We start from the raw sequence: 25,133 nt of genomic DNA on the forward strand, positions 1-25,133 counted from the left end.
CATAAGTGTGGAGAGAGACAGAGACAGAGAGACACACAGAGAGAGACAGAGAGAGAACATGAAGCTGGGAGGGGAAGGGAGGAGAAATAGAGAGGAATTGAAGGGGAGGGGGTGGGCTTTGACCAAATATATGCACACATGAAATTATCAATGAAAAAGAATTCTCAAGAACATTTCCAAAATCAATCGTGATTTATTTGATTTAAAACATTTTTCCTTATTTTTGTGGGTGCTGGGAATTGAATTTGGGTCCTCTGAGAGGGCAGCCAGTGCTCTTTACCACTGAGCCAACTCTACAGACCCCATAGATTTGATTCTTTGAAATTATTTACAAAAATAAATTCAGGATATGGAGAAAAGGGAGAAGGATTATAAACTCAAACAAATATGTAGTGTAACCAAATCAAGAAGAAAAGCGAGTGAATATCGTCATTTACATCCTCCTAGGAAGGTTTCTGTGCTGGCTAGTCTTACATCAACTTGGCACACAAACTAAAGTTATCTGAAAGAGGGAACCTCGATTGAGGGAATGCCTCTGTAAGATCCAGCTGTGAAGCATTTTCTTAATTAGTGATTGATGGGGGAGGTTCCAGCTCATTGTGAGTGGGGCCATCCCTGGGCTGGTGGTCCTGGGTTCTATAAGAAAGCAGGTTGAGTAAGCCAGTAAGCAGCACTTCTCCATGGCCCCTACACCAGCTCCTGCCTCCAGGTTTCTGTCCTGTTTGAGTTCCTGTCCTGACTTCCTTCAATGATAAACAGCAATATGGAAGTATAAGTCAAATAAATCCTTTCCTCCCCAACTTGCTTTTTGGTCATGGTGTTTCATCACAGCAATAGAAACCCTAACTAACTTGCCTTTCCTAATAGCAATATCTAAATAAAGGAAAAAGAAAAATGGCCACTAATAGTCAAATCATCTAATCAAACAGATGCGGGTGATTCTATCTAGTCAGAGTCAGGAAAGTCCTTACTTGTCCAGGTTAGTTGCCTTACTTGATCATTCATTCATATTTGCATACTTCAGCTTTAGGGATAAATTGCCTGTCGGCTTGACACTGACAACATTGTGGGTCTGCAGAGACTAGAGTAAAACTTGATGCAACCAACCAGGATGGATGACTTTCCCCATGTGTTCATCCAGCTTCCAGACATCCAGTTGCAAGATGCACACAAAACGAGAAAGTGTCATGGGTGGGCATGCATGACAGTTCCCGTGGAACTAACCTATTAACTGACTGATTCGCTAAAGGAATCCATATGCCTCATCTCTGCCTTGAGTCTGCCCTGGAAGTTCCTAAGAAGGACAGATTGAACCTGAGGCATCCTGATTCAAAGTCTTGCCTTAGAGCACCTGCAAATGCTCACCTACTACAGGTCATCATGTACCAATTCTGCACCACTAAAAGCAAATGTGTTTTTCTATTAATTACATTTCTACAGAGCATTTCTTTCATTTCTTAAGGGAGAGAGTGTGGGAGAAAACAGAACTACAGAATTGGAAAGGTGTAACCAGTAAATGTTTTCATGGTCATGATACCTACGGCTTTTCTAGAATTCACATTCACTGATCTTCCCTAAGCATATATTCAAAGAAGACACCTTGACCAAGGCCATATTACTCTCTCCTTTCTTTGGATATTGTTAATCACAAGGTTGAAAAGAAGCCTTCCTAGAATGGTATAGATGGCAATATTTAATCCTCTTTTCTTCTTGTTTTGGTTACTGTAAATATTCATTAATTTTTATAACTCTTCTCCCTTATTTACATATCCTGAAATTATTTTTGTAACTAATTTTTTAAAAATCAAATTCTCTTTCACAAGACTCTGCAACTGAAAGTACATAGCCACACCTCTGGTGACTAAGGCGGTCCCTGCAGAATTGCCCGGCTCTCTGAGTTTATCTGGATGGTGGTTCGGCTCCTATTTTGGTTTTTCAAAAGCTAGGCTACTGTTTGTCCAAGAGCAACTCAAGATACACAATCTCTCCCAGCCGATTTGAGGAGGTAGTAATATAAATAGAGCAAGGACTTGAGGAGTAGCGAGACTACTCCCGTCATTTTATGCGTGTGGCCAGTGAAACCCACAGAAAGTGGTTTATCTAGCTGTCTAACATAGCATGAACACAGGGGAGTCTGATTCTAGAGGTGTTTTTCACTCATAAACTCATTACTCAAGGAAAAACAAAGGTAATTTATTCCTAAGTAGCTGGATATTAAAGTTAAGATACACTTGAAACAAAAACATTTCCAGAGCTCAAAGAAAAGTAGAACTAAGCTATAACAAACATCATTGCACAGTTAATATCCCCCTCTAAGTGACTCTCCCCACCTACCTTTAACACGTAAAGTGGGTACTTTTCATATGATGAGCCAATGTAGAGTTTTTGGAGCCTGTCAGGATACCGCTCGGTTACAACGTCTATCCAGGAGTAGATCTACAAGGACAGAAATCACAGGTTAGTCACAGGACGAGTTCTCAGGACATCCCTGAGCACAGGAGGGAGGCAGCTTCCTTGCAGACAGGAGATCCCTCTCCATTCTCTGCAGACAGGAGAGCTGAAAACACTGGGGATGGAGTATTTCCTCCGCCGCCGCCGAAAGAATCTAAGTTTTAGGGGGCAAGTGAAACGGCTGTAAGAAGCGTGGAACAAAGAGTTAATCTTTGAAACGTGGCCTTGGAAATGATTGGCTTTGATTTAATTTTATGTTGTGTCTATGGGTGTTTGTCTGTACACCACTTGGGTGCCAGTGGAGGCCAGAAGAGGGCATTGGAGCCTCTGAAAGTGGAGTTACAGGCAGGTGTGAGCCGCTCTGTGGGTGCTGGGAATCGGAGCCCGGTCCCATGGAAGAGCAGCCAGTGTCTTAACTGCTGAGGCAGCTCTCCAGCCCAGACATTATTGTTTATCCATTTTCTAGATCTGATGATTGAAGGCAGAGCCTTGCACGTGATAGACAAGCATTCTACCATTGAGCTAGGCCTTGGGCTCTTTGTTGTTTTGTCTTTTGAGACAGGATCTCCTATGTAACCCAGGTTGGCCTTGAAGTTATCATCTCCCCACCTCAGCCTTCTGAGTACTGAGGTTGTGGTTTTGAGCCACCATGGCCCATTCAAGAGTTCCTTTTAGAGGCTTATCACATTGAGACTCTATCTCTATGTATGGGGTCCTCCTACCAGGCATCCTGGAGCTAACATTATAAGGCTTAAAAAAAATTTTTTTTCAGGGCTAGGGATTGCTGTTGCTATGGTGGTTGCTGAGTGAGCTTGAGGACCCGAGTTCAGATCCCCAGCACCTGTAAGAAGTTTGGGCACGGCAGCATGCCTGTGTAATCCTATTCCTGGAGAGGGGGAGTATGTTGGGAGGGACAGAGTCAGGCAGATTCTCAGAGCTTGCTGGCCAGCCAGTCTAGCTGAGTCAGCGAGCTACGGATCCAGAGACTACGTCTCAAAAAATAATGTGGAAAGCAATTGAAGACAATAACAAATGTAGACCTCTGGCCTCCAAACACACGTACATGCATGGGCACGCACGCACACAACGCTCACACACACACACACACACACACACACACACACACACGTACAAATTCACTTTTCAGGACCAAGGCAACCTGGGCACCATTTTTACACAGGAAAGATGTCAGCATTATTGTTTCCCACCATAAACCTGTGAGATTGTTGTGATAACGAAAGGCAAATACGAGGGTAAGCTGAAGGAAAGGACTCTACCAGGAGAGGTGGCTTCATTCCGGACTCTCTCCAGCACAGAAGTCCAGCAGCATTTGAGGCTCTATGGAAACTACAATGGGAGGAAAAAGCAATTGCTGGGGCTGAGTTTAGCAACCCCTTTAAAGCAGGTGTTGAATTGTCATCTGATTTGGGATAGTTGGAACCAAACTTGGTCATATCTTAATACAGACCAACTTCCCAGGTACTCTTGGACCTTCTGAACTCATGATGTTCAACTCTTTGGTTTTGTCTCCGAGAGCTTTCCTAGTGATGATTTCACACAGCAGTCCTGGCTGATGGCAACTGGAGCATCACTTACCTCAGGTTCTCTTGTGGTGGCATAAACAGCAAGAGCATGTGTGAGTTCTTGTACCAATGCTGGGGACAAAGGTGCTCCTGAAGGGCCTGTTCACCAAGTTCTGACACTATCAGTTTCTAAAGTGTCAGAGACTTAACCAACAAATGGAATTCACTAGAATTCCATTTCCTACATTAGTTATCCAGCGGTGAATGAGTCTGAGGAAGCTAGTACATGGATTAATTAATGCTATAGCACTAATGGTTCAGCAGACTTCCTCCAATAGAGTTGTATGTAGTCAGTGTCACTGAAGAACTTACTAGACCACCTTGAGTGGAGGGCATGTTCAGGTTACCATAAGTAGAAGGAGAAGGGAAGAAATAAAAGAATTTCCTAAGAGTAAAATCGCCACATCTCCCATGAGCCTTTTAGAAAGGATTTAGAGTAGGGAGAGGAGAGATTTGAAATGCTTTCTGAAATATCATGGTGATGATGTAGTGTATTTCCCCAACAGGTATGTTGAAGCCCCTATGCTCAGCACCATAGAATGTGATTGTACTGAAGTTCAAAGCAGGCACTGATCCGGTCTGACCAGTGTCCTCCAAAGAAGGAGAGATCAGGATGGAAGGAGACACGTGGGGATGTACAGAGAAAAGCCACATGTCCTGGATGGGCTTTTGCCAACTTGACATAAGCTAGAGTTAGCTGGGAAGAGGAAGCTTAATTGAGAAATGCCTCCATCAACTTGGCTGTAAGCAAGGATATGGGAGCGTTTTCTTGATTATGAACTGGTAGAGGAGGGTCCAGCCCATTGGGGGTAGTGCCACCCCCGGGCAGGTAAGTGGTTCTGGGTGGCATAATAAAGCAGACTAAGCAAGCCATAGGGTGCAAGCCAGAAAGCAGTACTCCTCCATGGCTTCCGTTCCTGCCTCCAGGTTCCTGCCTTGAGCTCCTGCCCTGACTTCCCTGCATGAGGGACTGAGACCCAGAACATGTAAACTAAATAAACCCTTTCCTCTCCAAGTTGCTTTTGGTCATGGCGTTCATCACAGCAGTAGAAAGAAAACTAGAACACCTTTTGAGGATGAGGAAACAACTGACTCCAAACCGAAGAAAGAGGCTTCAGGAGAAAACCAAAGACTGCCAAGATCTTGGGCTTCTTGCCTCCAGAAATATGAAATAGAGAAATGTCTGTACAGTCTGTGTCATTCTGCTACGGAATCCCCAGGAAATGAATGCAGTCATGGAGTATGTTTGTTTGCCATTCCCAGTCGTTCGTGGGTATGTGGTAAGACAATAGAACTTTCTGGAACAAAATAATTAAAAAGTTAAGGCGTCCCCCTCTGCCCATTAAACTCCTGCCCAGCCTGTGCATCAAGTCTGTCACACGTTGCTGGTGACAGAGGTCTGAGGGGAGTGGCCTAAGGACAAGAGATAGGTGTATGCTCTAAAGAGAATTAATGTGGTGGTGTAAGCATGTAAGACCCGCATCAATCAGCCAGGCGCACAGGCCCTGGAAGTAGACAGGGTTCTGGATTAACCAACTGGAAAGAAGCAGGTGATTTCAGAGATGAAATATAAAATTGATTCTTATTACCTGAGCCTGAGATGTGGTCCCTGCTGTCTTTTTAGGCACCCAGTCAAAGACATCCTGTTTTAAAGGTTCCCACCCAGAAGGATTAAATGTATTCCTTTGTAGCATATTAAATATAAGTGAATATATCACTTTATTTCTGTGAGGTGAATTAATAATCTGGTGATTATTCATTAATAATAAACTTAATTGTAATTTTTGTGGCAGTTTCAATGGAGCTGTCCTATTCTTCACTTTCTGCTGTTCTTAGCATTCAATATTTTCTTCAGGATTAGCCCTAGCAGTGTGAGATACTCAGCCTTAGATACACATGCTGTTGTAGAGCCAATTGGTCAGCTATGGGGGCGACCTTCCCAGGGGAGAGACCAGCAAAAGGATGAATTCCCACCATTTAATCAACCGAAGTGTGGTTTGCTGTGGGATGGTCTGTATGTCAAGTGTGTTGCTGATTGGTCAGTAAATAAATCACTGATTGGCCATTGGCTAGGCAGGAAGTATAGGCGGGACAAGGAAAAGAATTCTGGGAGTGGAAGGCGGAGTGAGAGGGAGCCGCCATCAGGACAAGGAAGATGTAAGGTACCAGTAAGCCATGAGCCATGTGGCAAAGTAAAGATTAATAGAAATGGGCTAAATATAAGAGTAAGAGCTAGACAATAACAGGCCTGAGCTAATGGCCAAGCAGTTTAAATAATGTAAGAGTCTATGTGTTTATTTTATAAGTGGGCTCTGGGACTGGCGGGACTTGGTGGCGGGAGCTGGAGAAAAATTCTCCAGCAACAAATGGCGTCCAACGTGGTGGCAAGAGTTTCCACCTAAAAACTGAGAAAAAAGATTCTAAAACGGAGCTAAAAACAGCTTCCTAATTGTCTCTCTCAAATGAGCAGCAGCTGCCGGTTTGAGCTACTGGCGGGTTCCTGGCGTGTGCGCTCAACCTGCAGTATGGCGGGAATCAGGCCTCTGCAAGTGGCACATTAAGCTGCATGGTGGATTTAGACTTTGCAGGTACAAAACAAAAAAAGAGGTTTCTGGGCTACACGCTGCTTGGATAAAAGCATTGACCCACGATAGCTCCCAGAGCTGGCGGTAAATGTAGCCATGTTGGGAAGCTGAGGTGGGCGGAGCCAGCAGCCACAGCTGCTGCAGTTTAAGGCAAGAGATTCACAATAAGACAGATTCAGATGTAATAGTTTACAATGTGTGTAAAAGATACGTAGGCTTAAAAGAGACAAAAAAGGTGATATATAGAGTTATAGAAACAAATACATAGTTTTAAAAAATAAAGTCATTAAAGAGACAGTAAAGGTAGTATAAAAAATAAGCCACGTAAAAATGGATATTACACAGAGAATCTGGATTGTGTTGTCTTTGGGATTTTTAACTGCAGAAAAACATTTGATTGTAAAAGCTATAGAGTTATGCCAAAATGTATATTTTAAAGATACCTTGACTTCAAAATTTGGATATAAGGATATGTTGCTTTGGAAAAGAGTCTCTTTTGTTTCCACAGAAAGCCAGAGGCTATGGATTTGTTCCAGATTAAGATACATCAGGTTTGACCAGCCAAGACCACCTGAAAGGTCTCCAATGACACCATGGCCCTGATGATCCAACATCCAGAATGGTTTCAAGGCAACTGGCTCAGACGACATACCCTCATGGACTATTCCATAATTCTAAAATTTTCTTTGTATCCCCATAAGATACAGCGCCCCCCTCCAGCAGGAAGTAGTAAGAAAAACTACGCCCTAATTCCCAAATATACCAAGCTGGCTTTAGAGATGGAATTGGCTCACTCCCCCTCTAAACCCAGACATATTGCTCAAAAAAAAAAAAAATGGTTAAGAGATTCTTGTGTCCCAAATCAGAAGAGCCCTCTGGTGTGGGACAGAGAAAAAACAATATTTTTATTTAAATCAGGTTGATTATAAATACAATCTCTTTCTAAAACAAAAAGGGGGATAGTTTAAATATGATAGGATGAAAGGGTAGATTAATGAACCTACTTTTAAAGAGTAACAACTTGTTTAAAATGTTTTACATTGCTATAGATTTTAGTTTATTGATACAAGTTTAAACTTAATTTTGTTATACTGTATATATATTTCTATTCTTGTTTGAGGTATTATGTTTATGTAACTCATTTAAAATTATAATGGATAATTAAAAAATAGATTAATAATTAGTCATCTATGATAATCATATTTGTAGCCATGTTAGTTAAGTCTTCTAGGTATACATAGTTATATTTCAGATAGATAGGTAGTCTTCAAACACTTCAAAGACCTACAGAATATGGCATTTAAAATGTTTTAAAAATTTAGACTTTCTGGACAGTGAGACATGTCTGCTCCTGACAGCACCGATTTACTTCAGAGAGGAGGATGGGCATCGAAGACACTCCATACGGAGCTTATCTTCACCTTGACAAAAATAGCCATTTGGGCAAGAAACTGTTCTTGCCTGGACTGCCTGATCAACTGGACATGCAGGACCCATACAAAGGTGACCACTGAACTTTGCTTGACAAAATGGTCCTTCAGGTTCCTGCTTTGCAGAGAAAACTGCCAGACATTCTACAGGACACAGAGAAAAGTGAATAAGAGACTCTAGGCCTGTGGGCTGAAGACAGATGCCCCAACTTTACAAGAGAACTTTGAATGACTGTCCAGGCTGCCAGCTGTCTCTGTCTACCCTACAAGACTCCTAAAAGTTGCTTATATCCTTCTCCATTTCTCAGGTAGTAGTATATCCTTCTGAGGTCTTTGATGTGGTTAAAGACTAGATACTTACAATTTTCCTTAGTTATAATAAAAGATAAGTTAGATATAAAACCTTAAACTTACAAATATAAGATAGATAGGATCTCTTCTTTAATATTGTAACTGTAATTCTTGCTTGATAATTGTTTTGTTATATGTAATTTTACTATGTTAAAGTTAAAACCTTCCTTTTTAAGAAAAGAAAAGGGGAAGTGCTGTGGGATGGTCTGTATGTCAAGTGTGTTGCTGATTGGTCAGTAAATAAATCACTGATTGGCCATTGGCTAGGCAGGAAGTATAGGCGGGACAAGGAAAAGAATTCTGGGAGTGGAAGGCGGAGTGAGAGGGAGCCGCCATCAGGACAAGGAAGATGTAAGGTACCAGTAAGCCATGAGCCATGTGGCAAAGTAAAGATTAATAGAAATGGGCTAAATATAAGAGTAAGAGCTAGACAATAACAGGCCTGAGCTAATGGCCAAGCAGTTTAAATAATGTAAGAGTCTATGTGTTTATTTTATAAGTGGGCTCTGGGACTGGCGGGACTTGGTGGCGGGAGCTGGAGAAAAATTCTCCAGCTACAGTGGTTGGCTATGATTCTTGGATAATCCCCCGTGGCTGAAATGGCAACGCCGGTTAATTGAAACAGGACCTTTCGGGAACGGCGTGGTGACTTACTTCATTTAACGAGTGATACTGTTCGTAGTATGAGGAGGAGGCCCGGGGGCTGACAGTGTCATTGGACGTCTGCTGCTGAATTAGAGCCTCCACATCTCCCATCAGGACGCTGATGACGAAGCAGAAGGTGAGTGGTTTGCAAGCACAGGGCTGGCCTTCCCACATGGCCCGTAGCACGCACAGAATGTGAGCTTGGGGGAGAGTTACCAGCAGGTCTAATGAGCAGTTTAGCAAGTAAAACGACACATCTGTAAATGGAGACGAGAGGACCCCACAAACCTCTTTAGCCGAGCCCTGTGGACACGGGTGAAAGGTACAGCTTCAGGACTATCCAGATCTTATCCTCCTCTACCAATATCTCTATTTCTTTCTTTCTTTCTTTTTTTTTCTCAAGACAGAGTTTCTCTGTGTGGTTTTGGTGCCTGTCCTGGAACTCACTCTGTAGCCCAGGCTGGCCTCGAACTCATAGAGATCCACCTGGCTCTACCTCCTGAGTGCTGGGATTTAAAGGCGTGTGCCACCACCACCCGACAGTATCTCTATGTCTTGACAGGGATTCTTCGGTGTGTTTTTCCAGGAAAACCGTGATGGCTGATCTTGGTTGTCAACTTGACACCTGGGCAGAGGGAGCCTCAACTGAAGAACTGCCTCCACCAGACTGGCTTGTGGGCAAGTCTGTGGGGGCATTGTTTTTTGCATTGCTGGTTGAGGTAGGAAGGCCCAGCCCACTATGGGCGGCACCATCCCTAGGCAGATGGTTCAGGTTTGTTTAGGTAGCTGAAAAGCCGGAGAGTAAGCCAGTAAGCAGCACTCTCCCATGGTTTCTGTTTCAAACTCCTGCCTTGAGTTCTTGCCTTGACCTCCCTCAATGATGAACTGTAATTAGGTAAGATTAAATAAACCATTTCCTCCCCAGGTTGCTTTTGGTCTTGGCGTTTATCACAGCAACAGAAATTTGACAAGAATACAGAGGTTGATGGACACCTGCTTCAGTCAGGTCAATATCTCAGTTTTCAGTGTAGGACACAGGAGAAGCAGCCTGCCTTTCTTTCCTGTGCTTCACTGATGTATCCCAGATGTTGTGCAGGATGAAAGATGACCAAATATTTTGCAAGATTTTTTATTTAGGCCAATGGCTAAAAGCCAAGACTTTGATGTCTGAATGTTTTGAGTTTGACTTCTGCCTCCATGTTTCAACTGGCTGACTTTGGGAAGTTTCCTTGTAAGCTAAAAAAATGTTTTCCCTAAGGCTGGAGAGACAGTGCAGAGCACTGGCTGCTCCTGCAGAGAATGGGTTTCAGATCCCAGCACCCACATGGTGACTCACAACCATCTCTAACTCCAGTCCATGGGCTTTGGTGCCCTCTTCTGGCCTCTGTGGGTACTGCACACAGGTGGAGCATACACATACACGCAGGCAAAATACACATACACATAAAATAAAATAAAAATAAAATGAACCTTTGAACGCTTTTCCACCTGCATCTGGGAAAAGCATCTACCTTACACAGTTCCTGGAAAGGGGCAGTAAATGCCTCTAACAAATTATCAATAATTCTCCCAGCATATGATATAGAGGATATCCATCAGGACACATAAGACCCTGGTCTCTACAAAAGGACAGCAAGGGACCCTGGCTCCTAGGCAGTGGATCAGGAGAGGAGAAAGTAAACCAGAGAAACTAAAAGAGGGAATGGACTATGAACAGAAACAACACTCAATACACTGTTTTGAAAAAGTCTTTTCAAGTCACTTACGATCTGTGGTCAGTGTCATTTTATCTCCAGCGTGCATTTATAATTCCTACAATGACACAGAGGTGACTAAGTGGCAGGGCCAAGCTGCCAAGTCAGACCATCTTTCTAGTTCAGGGCTGGATCTTCAGAAACATTCACTAACTTTGAGAAGAAAGTATCGGTGACAGAAGCCTACCACGGTGTGATGGTTCATACTGTCCACTTGACAGCCTCTGCAACAACAGTTCTCAACCTGTGGGTCGCGACTCCTTTGGGGGTTGCATATCAGATATCATTTACATTATGATTCCTAACAGTAGCAAAACTACACTTATGAAGTAGCAATGAAAATCATTTCATGGTTGGGGGTCACCACAACATGAGGAACTGTGTTAAAGGGTCGCAGCACTAGGAAAGTTGAGAACCACTGAACTAGAGTCACTGAAGAGATGGGTTTCTGGGCATGTGAGGGATTTTCTAGATTAGGTTGAGCCAGAGAAGACCCACTTTAAATGTAGGTGGCAGTATTCCATGGACTGGGAGCCAGGACTGGATGGAGAGGAGAGAGGGAGCCAACAGCAGCATCCATTGCTCTCTGCTTCCTGACTGTGGATGGAGTATGACCGGTTCCTGCCACCACGCTTTCCCTGCCATGATGGGCTGTGTGTGATAACAAACCCTCCTGTGATGGCTATCCTTGCTGGTCCATTTGACTGCATCTGGAATTAACAAACAACCTAAGCAGCAAGCAAGTCTGTGAGGAAGTTTTAGTGAATTGGATCAGTTGGGGTAGGAAGACTCATCTTAAGTCTGGGTCATTTGAGGGCAGAAGACCCACCCTAAATCTGGGCCTCACCTTGTGGTGGCAGCCTACATAAAGGACACAGAAGGAAGCAGCTTTTGCTTTTTGCCTACTTGCCCTCACTCTCACGGACAAGTCCATCTATCCCGATGCTGAGGTTCCTTCACTGGTATTAGAGCCTACTTTCTCAGGATTCCAAAGTAGACTGAAGACCAGCTGATACAAATAGTTCTAGGGGCTCTGATAACCTCTTCTAGCTCAGTGGGCACCAGGGACACACGTGGTGTACAGATACGCATTCAAGAAAAGTACCTATGCACATAAAAGTCAATAAGATTCTTTGCAAGTGTGCCCACTATTATGTATATATGTATGTATGTATGTATGTATGTATGTACGTATATATTCATGCTATCAGTTCTGTTGCTCTAGAGAACCCTGACTAATACACCTTCCTTCTTTCCCTAGGTTTCTTGTGTTAGGTTTTTTAATGAAACAAGGAGACAAATAGTACCCACAGTGAATGACAGTTGTGCCTGTTAGATCTAGGAATAGAGTAATCAAAGAAAGAGGATGAGTGAGAGGTTCTGAAGACCACTGAGTATTAATTCAGATAAAGGATTGAAGTGATAAGAGATTAAACCATTGTCACTGAGTTGGGTCTTAGGTCTTATCACCAGCCTCTCAGAGACTGCCATGCCACCATTTTTAATTCACTCTATTTTCCCCACAAAGCAATTATACCATTTTTTGGTCAAGCACATAGTAGGTGTTTGTCATAGCTGTTGAATGGACGTTGCCAAGGTTACCTACCTAAATGGGATTCTGCTCACATTTAAATGGGCTTTAACACTGTCGACGTCCGATGCGTTCACAAAAAAATGGACTTCTTTTTTCTTTTCAATGAATTCAGCTGTCACTGGCTGCCAGAGAACGACCTACAGTTTCCAGGAGGAAATCAGTAAATCAAAAGCTGAGTTATTCACATCATTTGCATCCGTAGTTACATAAAAGCCATGTCTCTAAAAGGGCTGTGACAAGGACACCTCTCAGCCACGGTCTCCACCCCACACACAGTAATACAAACAGTCATCCGGCAGGGAGCTCTTTTCATTCACTGGCATTCTGGTTGCCAAACAGGCCCTGGAACACCCCAGATGCTTAATATTTGATGAGAAGATGAATAGACTTATGACTCTACTGTGGAGCTGGATATGTGTTTCAGGTGCTTAAAAGAAAAATGAAATTCTCTCTAGGAAGGAAGTTTGATTACATATTGATTTTGCTTAGTAGAGATCCCATGTGTTTGATATTAGTATCACGTTAGTGTCTCTTTCATCTAATGCCTCTGAATATTTACATTTTTCTCATTTTATGGCACTTCTCCAAAGTGCTTTCAGACTCATTTCCTTCGCTCATTAGAATACCATTTTGATATCAACCGGGCAGATGTTATTATTTTCTTTGTAAAGATGAGCCAATTAAGGATCAGAGCTAATTTGCCTAAAATCATATATCCGGCATCAGAATAAGCAATGAGCTTCTAAGGTTTAAATGAGAATGCAGTATTGTGACGTATGTTTGAAAATGTCACAGCAAATCTCAACTTTTTTTGTAAGCTAACTGAACAATGAAATTAAAGAATAAATGAGAAGAATAAAGTGAAATAAATTTTGTGATATTTTTCACCCTTTCTCTGGTGGAGATGTTTCATTTTTATCTTGCAAAAGGGTTATGAACATGTCTCACTCAGTTCTGCTCCTGTCAGAGGCGCAGGGGACTCCTAATGGCCACCCATGTGATAACCTCAGGCCAAGGCCATGCTGCCCCAGGCTGCTACTCATGCCACCAGCCCACTGTGAATGTGTTCATGCAGAGCCATTCTTCCCAGAGGATTCTTGTAACCAAGGGTTTTGCTAAAGCAAAGCACTTGCAGCTGCTTCTGCCTGAGTTGGGAACTGCTTTGAGTCTGAGAATCATGACCCTCCTTCCCACAGAGTCATCCCCAACCTCACCCACTCCCACCCTCCACCCCCACCCCAGTGAAGGCACCTCCACCACCTCCAGCTCCCTCTCCCCTCTTTAGCCTTAGCAAGCACTCCCTTATATCTCCAAACTTGCACCTCCAAACTGATCTGACCTCTGTCTCTAACAAGCACAGGTTCATTCATTCTCTGCTGCCTGCCAGTCTTCCACACCTAGGATTTCCCGGGGAGATGGACTCCAGGAACGGGCATTTTAAGAAAAGTTTCCTGTGGCTTATAAGCCTACTCCTTGGCTAAGAACCACTTTTCTACAAGCAAAACACTGTCAAACGTCTGATACTGTAGCAGTTTGTACTGACCTGCTCACAGCTTTGAGGTGATACCACGGGTAAAGGTTTGGTTCTGGAAACAAAAGGTCATGTGGTAGCTACAGCTAGATACATACAGATGGACTGGAGGGGGAACACAGTTTACAAGGCACACGGGGGGGGGGGGGAAGCTAATGTAAATGTAAGTTAGGGGACGTTACCTCATAGGTTGTAGTAAGATTCTGAAGAACTTGAACTTGCCGAGAGGTTCTAGGAAGAGCAGATAACACCTGGCCACTGGGGAGGAAAACAGGGTTTGAGTTAAATAACAATGTGAAAACGGTGCACATTTACTGAAGGAGCTTCTAGGTCATTATAAGACAGAAACAACACGTAAAGAGTATAGGATGTAGGCAGACGTGGTGTGAAACGTCAACAGCATCTCTTACAGTCTGTACCACTAAACAACCACAAAACCACAGCTCTCAAGTCCACAGAGCACTGGCCTCTCTCCTCTCCCTCCTGTGTGTGCAGGTGTACAAGGACTCGTGTGGGACAAAAAGCTAACACATAAATCTGCTTTTAGTTTTGCACATGGAGAACGCAGAACTCTGGTTTGCTGTCACTGGGAGTGTGAATCAGTAGAGCCATCATGGAAAGCAGCACAGAGTCTGCTCAAAAGATTAAAGATACAGCTGGAATATGATCTGACAGTCCTGCCGGGCATAAGGAAATAAAACTAGCATGTCAGAGAGACACATGGGTTCTCGTTTGTTGTTGTTGTTGTTGTTGTTGCAATACTCCTCACTGCTGTGGCGTTCATCTGGGTGTCCATCCGTGGATAAGTCGATAAAGAAAATGCGATAAATACACAGACACACACACAATGGAATAATATCCAGTCATTAAAAAGAATGCGATCCTTGGGGCTGGAGAGATGGCTCCGTGGTTAAGAGCATTTGTTGTTCTGCTGAGGAACCGGGTTGGATTCTCAGCACACACATGGCAGCCCACAACCACCTGTCACTCTGGTGCCAGGGGATCTGACATCTTCTTCTGATCTCTTCAGACACCCAGCATGAACACAGCTCACATGCTTGCAGGGCAGGCAAAACATTCATACACATAAAATAAAACAAATAAGTCTTTTAAAAAGGAGATCCAAGGGCTGGAGAGATGGCTCAGTGGTTAAGAGCACCTGTTATTCTTGCAGAGGACTCAGGTTCAGTTCCCAGAACCCACAAATCTCACAACCATCCGTAACTCCAGTTCTGGAAGATAAAATGCCCACTTCTGACCTCCTTAAGCACCAGGTATGCACATGGTACATGTACACACACACACACACACACAGGCAAAATATTCACACACATAAATAAAAAATCTAAAGGCAAACAGTTTTTAAAAGAATGAGATTCTGGGGCTGGAGAGATGGTTCAGTGGTTAAGAGCACTGGCTGCTATCCCAGAGGACCCAGGTTCAATTCCCAGCCCCCATATGGCAGCTCACAACTGTCTGTAACTCCAGTTCCAGGAGATCTGACACCCTTACACCATTGCACATAAAATAAAATTAAATTAATTGTTTTAAAAAAGAATGAGACTCTGTTGTGTTTGATAACAGAGATTATGCTAAGTGAAAATCCAGGCGCAGAGGGACACATGATATCCACATGTATGATGATACACCCTGTAATCCAGAGACCAGCCTGGGTTACAGAGCAAGTTCCAGGCCAGCCGGAGCTACATAGTGAGAGCCTGTCTCAAACACCACCACACCTCCATCCACCCCCACACACAGGAAGAGAAAGACACAGGGAAGCTTTCCTGACACCCTTGGAGGTCCCTGTGGGCTTTTCCTTCTCTCTCACATTCCCACATCCCATTTTTTCACCTTGACACTTCATCTCTTGTCTTTCTTTATGGCAGTGCTTCTTACACACAGCTGTGGGTTATTGTCTGTGTGGACTCTTGAGGAACTGTTTGGATTTATTTGATTTTTATTTTAGAAAAAGTAAGGAGTGTAGCTCAGTGGTAGGGTGCCTGCCTTGCACGTACCACAAATTTAAATTTTTAAAAGGCCATACTACATGTCCTCCTCTGAATGTTATTCTTACTTTACAGTTGTATTTTCAAGGTTATTGTCATAGTGCACATGTTACAAGAATTTCCTCACAAGTGGACTCGCTGATTCATGAGATACACCTCACTTTCATCTTACAGGGTGATGTCAAAGTAGTCCTTCACTTTTTTCATTCATCTGTGTTTGCAGTGGGAAAAGTTTCCTTTGGTCTCCTCTTGCCAACACTTGACATTTGCCATTTCACTTCTCCAATCAACCTAGCACAGAGATCTTATATTTTAATTTTCTGACTAACTCACTTTAAATTTCTGGCCTATCAGCTACATATATTTTTTTATGTTCCAATTATTTAGTATTCCAATTTTATACTTATGTGTTATTTTTATCCAGGTTATTTGCTCATTTTTTTCTACTCATTCCTTTGTATCTTTATAATAAATTAACTAGTATCATTTGTTTCTTTTCTGGGTAGTAATCCTTATCAGATATTCACACACACAAATGTCTTCTACCAGTTTTCAATTAGTGCCCCCACTTAATTTTCTTTTGTTCTTTCTAGTGTTGGGGTTGAACCCAGGGACTTGCATATGTTAGGCATGTGCTCTGCTGCTGAGCCACATCCCTGACTTCTCTAGAAGATGTATTTTTATCCATCATTTTCTTATAGCTTTGTGTGCATAAGAGCTCTTTCCAAACCTTAGGACACAATAATAGTCATCTATGTCTTTGGTCTTTCTTTTTAATTTTTATTTTATGTGTATGGGTGTTTTGCCTACATTTGTGTGCAGTGACCATGAAGGCCAGAAGAGAGTGTCAGATCCTGAGAAGTGGAGTCACAGACAGTTGTGAGCTGCCACATGGGTACTGGGAATCAAATCCAGGTTCTGGAAGAGCAGCCAGTTCCCTTAAACCATCCCTCATCCCTCCAGTCCCCCACCCCATTGTCTTTCCTATTTCATCTTTCTAGCCATTGGAAGTTATTGGTAGGAAGTGTAGCAAAGGAATTCTCTCTCTCTCTCTCTCTCTCTCTCTCTCTCTCTCTCTCTCTCTCTCTCTCTCTCTCTCCCCCCCCTCTCCTTTCCTTTCCCTCTTATCATTGTTAGGGGCCAGCTGACTCCATTTTTTTCTTCCTTTTCCTAGTTAAGCATAATGTTAGAATCTGATTTATTTCTATATTTTTCCCTATGGTGTTTTTCTCTAATCATGTCCCAAGATAATGGTCAATTTGGTTTTGGTTTTGTTTTTTGTTTTTTGACTTTTTCTTCTTCTATAATCTTGTGATTTACATGTCATACATACATACATACATACATACATACATACATACATACATACATACATTGTTTCATGGCATGTTCCAAGAATTGGTTAACCATAAGATGTTTCAAAAACTGACTAACTAACTAAATTACTAACTGCAAAAATTTCCACTTTTGTAATCACTTGCTATGTTCTTCAGGCTTGAGCTTGACTATGAAAAGGCTCCCCTACTTTTTACTCAGGGCTGCTTCAGTCTCCTACTCTTGAGGAGAGTGCAAGTGTGGCCTGGGCATGAAACAAATTTTTACCTTGCAACGTTTTGGTGTTTGCCCCTGGTTTTCGACACCACAACAAACATCATTTCATCATTTAAGCGTCTCCAAAACCTTCGATAGACATCTATGTCAATATTGATAGGGGTTAAGTTTCCATACCAGCTGACAGAGCAAACGTGCCTCAAACCTTCTTCTTCCTGGGCTGCAGAAGAGTTGCATCCCCAGGACTTTGCATGGCTATGCCGAGGCCTGGGGTTTCAGGCAGTTGGGATGTATGGGATGTGCATGGGCTCTTCTCCTGAGGCTGGAGCAAAGAATGTCAAGACATCGAGTTGTATAATGGAAACAGTTTACACCTCCCCTCCCCTCAGGATGGAAGGTACAAGGGAGAGCCTATGTTTTCTCTTGATAGGTGACACAAAAAATGTCATGGTGTGGAGGCTTGTGTCCTTCTCAAATCTGTATGTTGAAATTCTAATCCCCAAAGTATTGGCATTAAGAAGTGAGGGATTTGGGAAGTGAAGAGGTCAAAAGGCAGAGCCTTCTTGAATAGGGTTAGTGTCTCAGAAGCCTGAGAGTGACCCCACCCATCCCCTCCCGCCCTGTGCACGTGGTGGAAAGACATGATTTTTGGAAAACTCTGCTTGTCCTTTGCCTTGGGCTTCCTGTTTCTAGCACAGTGAGATGTTTCTGTTGTATAAGCCTGTAGTTGAAAGCATTTTGTGGTTGTCATAACAGACAAATGGACTACTAATTGAGGCTTTATTGCATTGAGCAAGGCTATTTCAGGACTTATTATTAGCTGTTGTAGCATAATCTGGGGTGCTCCTCACCAATATAGTGTGGCTCTTTCCGGGCTGTTGTGCTTTACTGGGGTTTTGTTCTCTGTCTGTCTCTCCAGTGTGAGGCTAAAAGCACAGACCACCATGCCTGGCTTTTTCACACTGGTCCTGGGGATCAAATGCAGGTTACTCCAATCTTCCAACTAATCCTCAGCATCTTACAAAATGAGCTCCTCGGCCTCCTCACTCCTTTGCCTCTAGAAAAGCCTCTTGGGGAGATCTGCTTTTTGGCATAAAATTTAAAAATCAATACCCATGAGTTTATTGAATGTATAGGTTCATAATTTGAGGAGGATGGATGTACTCACAATTCCGAGTCTTCTTATCAAGACCCACAGATTTCCCAGTTTGGCCCTCTTTCATGTCTTTTGAAAAAGTTTTATCCATTAATCTATTGCATATTTTAAAATCATGCTTGTTCTAACAGCATTACTTTTCTTTTCTAAATGGTAATTGAATATTCCATATCATAGTCCTTTGTTGCGGAGATTTACAAATAAAGTTGATTTGGGCTATCAGTTTTCTTACTACTCTCATTGTGTGGTGTTTAAACTGTCAACCAGACACAATCTGGAATCATCTGGGAAGAGAGTCTCAAGTGGAATTGTGTAGTCAAGCTGGCATGTAGAGGGATTGTTTTGATTACATTAATTGTCATTGGAAGACTCAGTCTACCATGGGCAGCAACATTCCCTGACTTGAGTCCTGGACTGTACAGAGAGAGAGGAGTGAGCTGCTGCGTGCCACATGTCTTCATTCTCTCTGCTTTTCACGGGAGGTGTGACCGGCTGTTCCATGTTCCTATTGCCTTGACTTCCCCACAATGATGGACTGTAACCTGGAATTGTGAACAACAATAAACTCTTTCTCCCCTAAATTGCTTTTGTCATTGTGTTTTGTAGACAGTGACTAGAAAGGGAATTAAGATATCTTAGTAATTTGATCATTTTAATGTAGTTATTTGAAGATCTTTCTCTTTGCAAACAGTCATTACAAATGTACACACACGTCTATGCTTCTTTCATGTGAATGCTCCTAGAGCCTTTGGTGGAGGAAGGGTCTCTTACGTTATCCTGTTGGCTGGCACTCTATAAAATACTGAGTAGAAGGGGAGATGAATGGTGATTTATAATTTTTAAGGTTTCACCATTAGAATCCTTATTGTAGGTGCCTTTTCTCTTTGCTGAGTGTTTATCATGGATGGCTGTGGGCTTGACGTGTTTTCATGGGTTGAGCACATGGGTTTTCTGTCTTACTTTCTTAATTTGGTGAGTGGATTGGTTTCAGTACTGACGTGATGGGATCTGTTTCCTCACTTTTGCTTTGTGTAAAAGAAGCTTTGCACTCATTCTGCAGTGCTACACTTGCTAGGACTTAGGAATTCCCAGTGATGCTTGCACAGTCTGGGGAACACATTAGTGTGACTCAGTGTCAAATGACTTTATGTTTGTAAACCATTTACTCAGAGAGGGAGGATTTCTTAGCAGATTCATTTCTACAGCTCACCATCCAATTTTGCTGCGGGAGATAATTATATAAAGAGAAAAAGGAAGCAAGGGTTGGGGAATTGTAGGTATGTATGGAATATGTTACTTACAATAGGGTTATCAGGTTTACAGTTATACCTCTGGGTAACATTGCAAGAACTGTGATATTTAAATTAAAATTAAGCTATGTCAGGGGCATTTTCCAGCGGAGAGGTGTTCCTTTTTAACTTTGGACAAATATTTTCATTGAAATATAAAAATACATACTTTTTAAATTAAAAAAAATTCTCATTTTATTTAAAATTATTCTTTAAGCTGGGTGTGGTGGTACATGCCAGCAACCTAGTATCCAGGAGGTTGAGGCAGTAAGATTGCAAGTTCTCAGCAAGCCTGGGTTGCATGAGTTCAAGACCAGTCTGAGGTAACAGTAAAACACTAACAGAATAGCATTAACAATAACAAAATAATTTTGAAAAAAGTTCGACTTTGCTTCCAGTTGAGATGGAAAAATAAGCATCAGATATACCCTCTATGTGGAATAACTAAAAACAACCCAGGCAAAATGGAAGAAGCAAGGGTACTGCAGACAGCGGACATCAGCAATGCCACCAAAGGCAATGCAGTAACCTGAACTGGAGCCTGGAACGCGAGGAAGGTGCTGATGGAAAAACGCGCCATTGTTTCTTAAAACCCTGGAGTTCGGTGAACAATGGCCAACCAGTGCTGGCTTCTCAGTTTTGACAAATGTGGGAAGATGATGTAAGATGATGGCGTTAGGAGGGACTGCGGGGGCGGGGGGTGAGCAACAACTGCACTGTGTTTCCTTTGCAAATTTCCTGTCAGTACTTATTTTTTAGGATTTATTTTTTGTTTCTCTGACTCTATCTCTGTCTCTCTGTCTCTTTCTCACTCTGTGTGTGTGTCAGCGTTGAGTCAATGTTATACTACGTGCATAAATATGTACCCACAGAGGTCAGAAGAGGGTCCCAGATCCTCTTTAGCTAGAGTTGGAGGTGGCTGTGAGCAGTCCCTGCTATGAGTTCTGGAACCCAACTCCAGTCCTCTGCAAGAGTAACAGGTGTTCTTAAGCTCTGAACCATTCTCCAGCTCCCCAAAAATACATTGAATAAAAGATTTTTATTCAATAACTATACCAAGAACTGTGTAAGTACAGAAGAGGTGATAATAGCTTTGGGGAGGGGAGGGGTTATCACCAAAGGCTCCATAGAAGCTGTGCCAGATAGTTTTATGTCACCTTGACATGAGCTATGGTCATCTGAGAGGAGGGAACCTCAACTGAGAATATGCCTCCCTAAGATGGGGCTGTAGGCAAGCATGTAGGGCATTTTCTTAATTAGTGATTGATGGTGGAGGGCTCAGCCGGTGGGGGTCACCCTAGGCTTGTGGTCCTGGATTCTGTAAGATAGCAGGCTGAGCCAGCCAGGGGAAGCAAGCCAGTGAGCAGCTCCCCTCCATGGCCTCTGCATCAGGTTTCTTCCCCAGTTTGAGTTCCTGCCTTGGCTTCCCTCACTGGACTGTGACTTAGGATATATAACCCAAATAACCCCTTCCCTCTGCAGGTTACTTTTGGTCATGGTGTTTCATCACAGCAATAACAACCCTAACTAAGGCAGACGGCATGATAGGCTAAGATAGACTGTCTGAGGCTGAACACAGGAGGTCATAGGGCTCTGCTGGGAAAATGGCAACCTGCTCATTCTTCCAAGTTTAATACATGGGTGGTCAGGGAAAGAGAAGAATAGTAACTACACAGAAACAAGTTTGGGACCTTATGTTAATCTTCTCCTGAATCTCTACCTCTTAGACCATGGGTTTAATTTGAGGCCGTGGAACTTGAGTGTGGAGCTCCTAAAACTTGGCAACAGTAAAAGGTTTCTGAATGCATGAAGACCAAAAATTAATTTAAAACCGAACACCAGATGAATCCAGTGTGTTGGTGGCAGCACTCTCCTGTGTGGTGTGACATGACTTCAGGGTTCAGTGGCCTGAAGCACTTCAACTCAGATCCCAGATGCTGTTTTCATGAACTGTGGTGCGGCCGTGGTTTTCTGCTCTTTAAAAACACGGCAGTTTAGTGACTGAAAACAAAGGGTTTTAATACGTCTTTTATTCCTTCCCCTCAGCATCCACACAGCAGTGCTACCTACGGATTGTATTGTGTTAGGATATCTGATTTTAAAACTTGCTCTTTGAGTCACTGACTTGAGTTCCACAACAAGCCATTACATGAATTCTGGCTTGGGGTTAGGACAGAACTACCAACAATTTCTAAAATGGTTCTAACATACGTCTCCCATTTTTGTAAGAAGTATTTATGTGAAGCAGCGTTCTCAACATTGACTACATAAAATTAAAATACTGATTAACATAAAGTCGAAAATGTTCTGTATCCTGTAGTATCACATGTTCCGGCAGCATTTACTCATTTGTGTAAAAGTAAACAAACACCTCCATCTCATTAGTTTGCAATTTTTTTCATATTTATGAAATAATAATATTCTATATATATTGAAGAATTGTTTTAAAACAAATTTCTTGATGTCTTATTTTTTGGTAGATGCTGGCTTTGTATACCTTTTTATAGACCTATATACTCAGGGTCACATGAAAATTTCTCAGGTAAAAGGCATCAAGGATGGAAAAATTCAGGAAGTCCTTCCATAGAGAAGACTTTTGAAAGTATATTGATAAAATTAGACTTCATCTCACAGTAACTAGCAGTAAGGAGAGAGACAGGATTGACAATAGAGTAGAGAAGGCTTTTGTTTGGAGAACTGATAAAATGATTCTGAATTCTGGACATCACTGAGAAGAGGAAAAAAGTGGTTCATAAAAGAACAGCCTGAGAAATTTGATGTCAATCCCTGGTAGAGGTTTAGCATAATCCATTCAACCACTGCTTGAGGGCATATGTTTAGGCGATGTATTAAATCATTATTCAAAGTGTCAATGACTGGAAACGTGTTTGCAGAGATCCTGGGGCGTTTTCCAGTTATAAAGAATTAGTTTGATTTATAACAGTTAACTTGGGGGATGATTTTCTGATATATTGTAATATATAATGAATGAATGAAACAACATGATACAGATGAAATATGGTCCTATTTTTGAAGAAAATAATTTAGAAAAGGAAAAGAAAACTAGTACATGTGAAAAGCAGGAGAAAATTTTGAATAGACAAGGAACATGTTGTAAACCCCAGCTTGCAAGCTGTCTGAGAAGAAGAGAGGGCAAACAGGTTTGCTTTACATCACAGGCATCAAATCTAGGGCCTTGTACAGACTACAAGTGTTCGCTTGGTTTTGGTTTTGTTTTTTTGAAATAGGGTCTCACTACGACGTAGCTCTGGCTATTCTGGATCTCACTCTGTAGACCAGGATGGCCTCAAACTCACAAAGATCTGCCTGCCTCTGCCTCCCAAGATCTGGGATTAAAGTGCACAGTTAATTACAATTGTTTTAAAAAGAAAGGTCTAGCTGAAGGTGGTGGCTCAAGCCTTTAATCTCAACACTTGAGAGGCAGAGGGAGGCGGATCTCTGTGAGTTCCTGGCCAGCCAGGGCTACATAGAGAGACCTTGTCTCAAAAACAAAACAAAACAAACAACAACAAAGAAAGAGGGAAGGAAAGAAGGAAGGAAGGAAGGAAGGAAGGAAGGAAGGTAGGAAGGAAGAAAAAAGAAAGAAAGAAAGAAAGAAAGAAAGAAAGAAAGAAAGAAAGAAAGAAAGGAAGGAAGGAAGGAAGGAAGGAAGGAAGGAAGGAAGGAAGAAAGAAAGAAGAAAGAAAGAAAGAAAGAAAGAAAGAAAGAAAGAAAGAAAGAAAGAAAGAAAGGAAGGAAGAAAGGAAGAAAGAAAGGTCTAAAAGTTTACAAACAATTAGGCTATTCAACTGATGTAGAATTATACAGAGAGACATAAATGAATAAGAAATTCACGAAAGAATGGCTACTGATACGCTAAAGAGATTTTTATCCCAGTGGCATAATTTTAGTGTTTTTCTCTCTAACTTCTTTCTTTACAAAAAAAAGTAAAAAAAGAAATCTTATTATTTTATTGAATCAGAAAAAAACAAACAAACAAAAACCAAAACATTAAAGTATTCCTTGACTAAAGAAGGCACCGTGGACCCCAGCGCTGTGGGGCCTCTCTCTTTGTCCCTTATTACTATAATAAACAGAGTGCCACCCTGGCACAGTACATTTATCTTAACATGTCTCAGTCTATGAATAGTTGCCTCCTACCTAGGTTTAATTCTGATATTTTTAGTTTAGTTAGTGCAAGCCATTGTTTTCTCCAAGGACTTAAGCCCATCCTAGCACCCTCTCCGAGGACCTAACTAGAGTGTCAAATCCATGAGCGTGGATTTCCTTCAGGGAACTGTTCTTTCCTTTGCTGTCATGTCCAGCATTTGCACTGCCAGGCTATGCTATGGCTTTAACCTTCTGACTGTCCTGGAAGCCAGACAAGGAAGTGCAGTAGATTCAGAGAGCCAGTGTAGGACCTTCTGCCACAGAGTGGATTTTCCTGATAGCAACAGAGCTGAGGAGACCCTCCATTGTTGGTTCTGGATGGCTCAGCTCACATATCGGTAACAAGCTGGGCACAGTTGCCCTCATGAGCAGCAAAGTCGGAGCAGAAGCCAGAAAGACATGACCTTCAGGGAGCTCTGGGGTGAAGAGAACGCAACGTTCCCAGGGCCAGGATGGATGAAGAGCCAATAAAACTATTTCTCAATCTTTACAATTGAAGTAAGTCACAGATGAGCAATGAGAGGGACTGAAGACAAGCGACCACAACCGAAAGTCATAATCCATTGTCTAGTTTCCAGACTGGAGTCTCTAGTTACACCAAACTTTCTCGCCAGAAGGAGGGTTCAGATACTCCCCAAAGAGCTCCCGCACTATCAGAAATGTCTAAAGCAGCAGTTCTCAACCTATGGGTTGCGACCCCCTGGGGTCACATATCAGATATTTACATTACGATTCATAGCAGTAGCAAAATTAAAGTTGTGAGATAACAATGAAATGATTTTATGATTGGGGTCACCGCAACATGAGGAACTGTATTAAAGGGTCTCAGCATTAGGAAGGTTGGGAACCACTGGTCTAAAGGAATCTTGACTCCTTTAAACAAGAGTTCTGTGGCAGTTAACTCCAGCTACTCTGGGCACTGCACAAAGGAGATCCTAAAACACTCTGAGAGTCTGCAGCTATTGGCCGTGGGGTCTACGCTGATATTTCACTCTGGGCATCTGGAGCCCTAGACTAACCCCAAATCAAAGTGG

General features: G+C 42.4%; 1 protein-coding gene across 1 annotated transcript in view; it reads right to left on the reverse strand.

The window, feature by feature from the left end:
- The window catches only part of Cpb2 (carboxypeptidase B2), a 40,122-nt gene extending 21,415 nt beyond the window's left edge, over positions 1-18,707 (reverse strand). Inside the window, exons 1-6 of the mRNA XM_059274295.1 lie at positions 18,653-18,707; positions 17,536-17,626; positions 14,107-14,182; positions 12,406-12,530; positions 9,055-9,163; positions 2,335-2,436 (exon numbers count right to left, since the gene is read on the reverse strand). Coding sequence (XP_059130278.1) covers positions 2,335-2,436; positions 9,055-9,163; positions 12,406-12,530; positions 14,107-14,182; positions 17,536-17,626; positions 18,653-18,707 — 558 coding nt within the window. The remainder of the gene's footprint in view (positions 1-2,334; positions 2,437-9,054; positions 9,164-12,405; positions 12,531-14,106; positions 14,183-17,535; positions 17,627-18,652) is intronic.
- Positions 18,708-25,133: the final 6,426 nt, after the last annotated feature.

The sequence above is a fragment of the Peromyscus eremicus genome, chromosome 9 (genome assembly GCF_949786415.1).
Source record: "Peromyscus eremicus chromosome 9, PerEre_H2_v1, whole genome shotgun sequence".
Lineage (NCBI taxonomy): Eukaryota > Metazoa > Chordata > Mammalia > Rodentia > Cricetidae > Peromyscus > Peromyscus eremicus.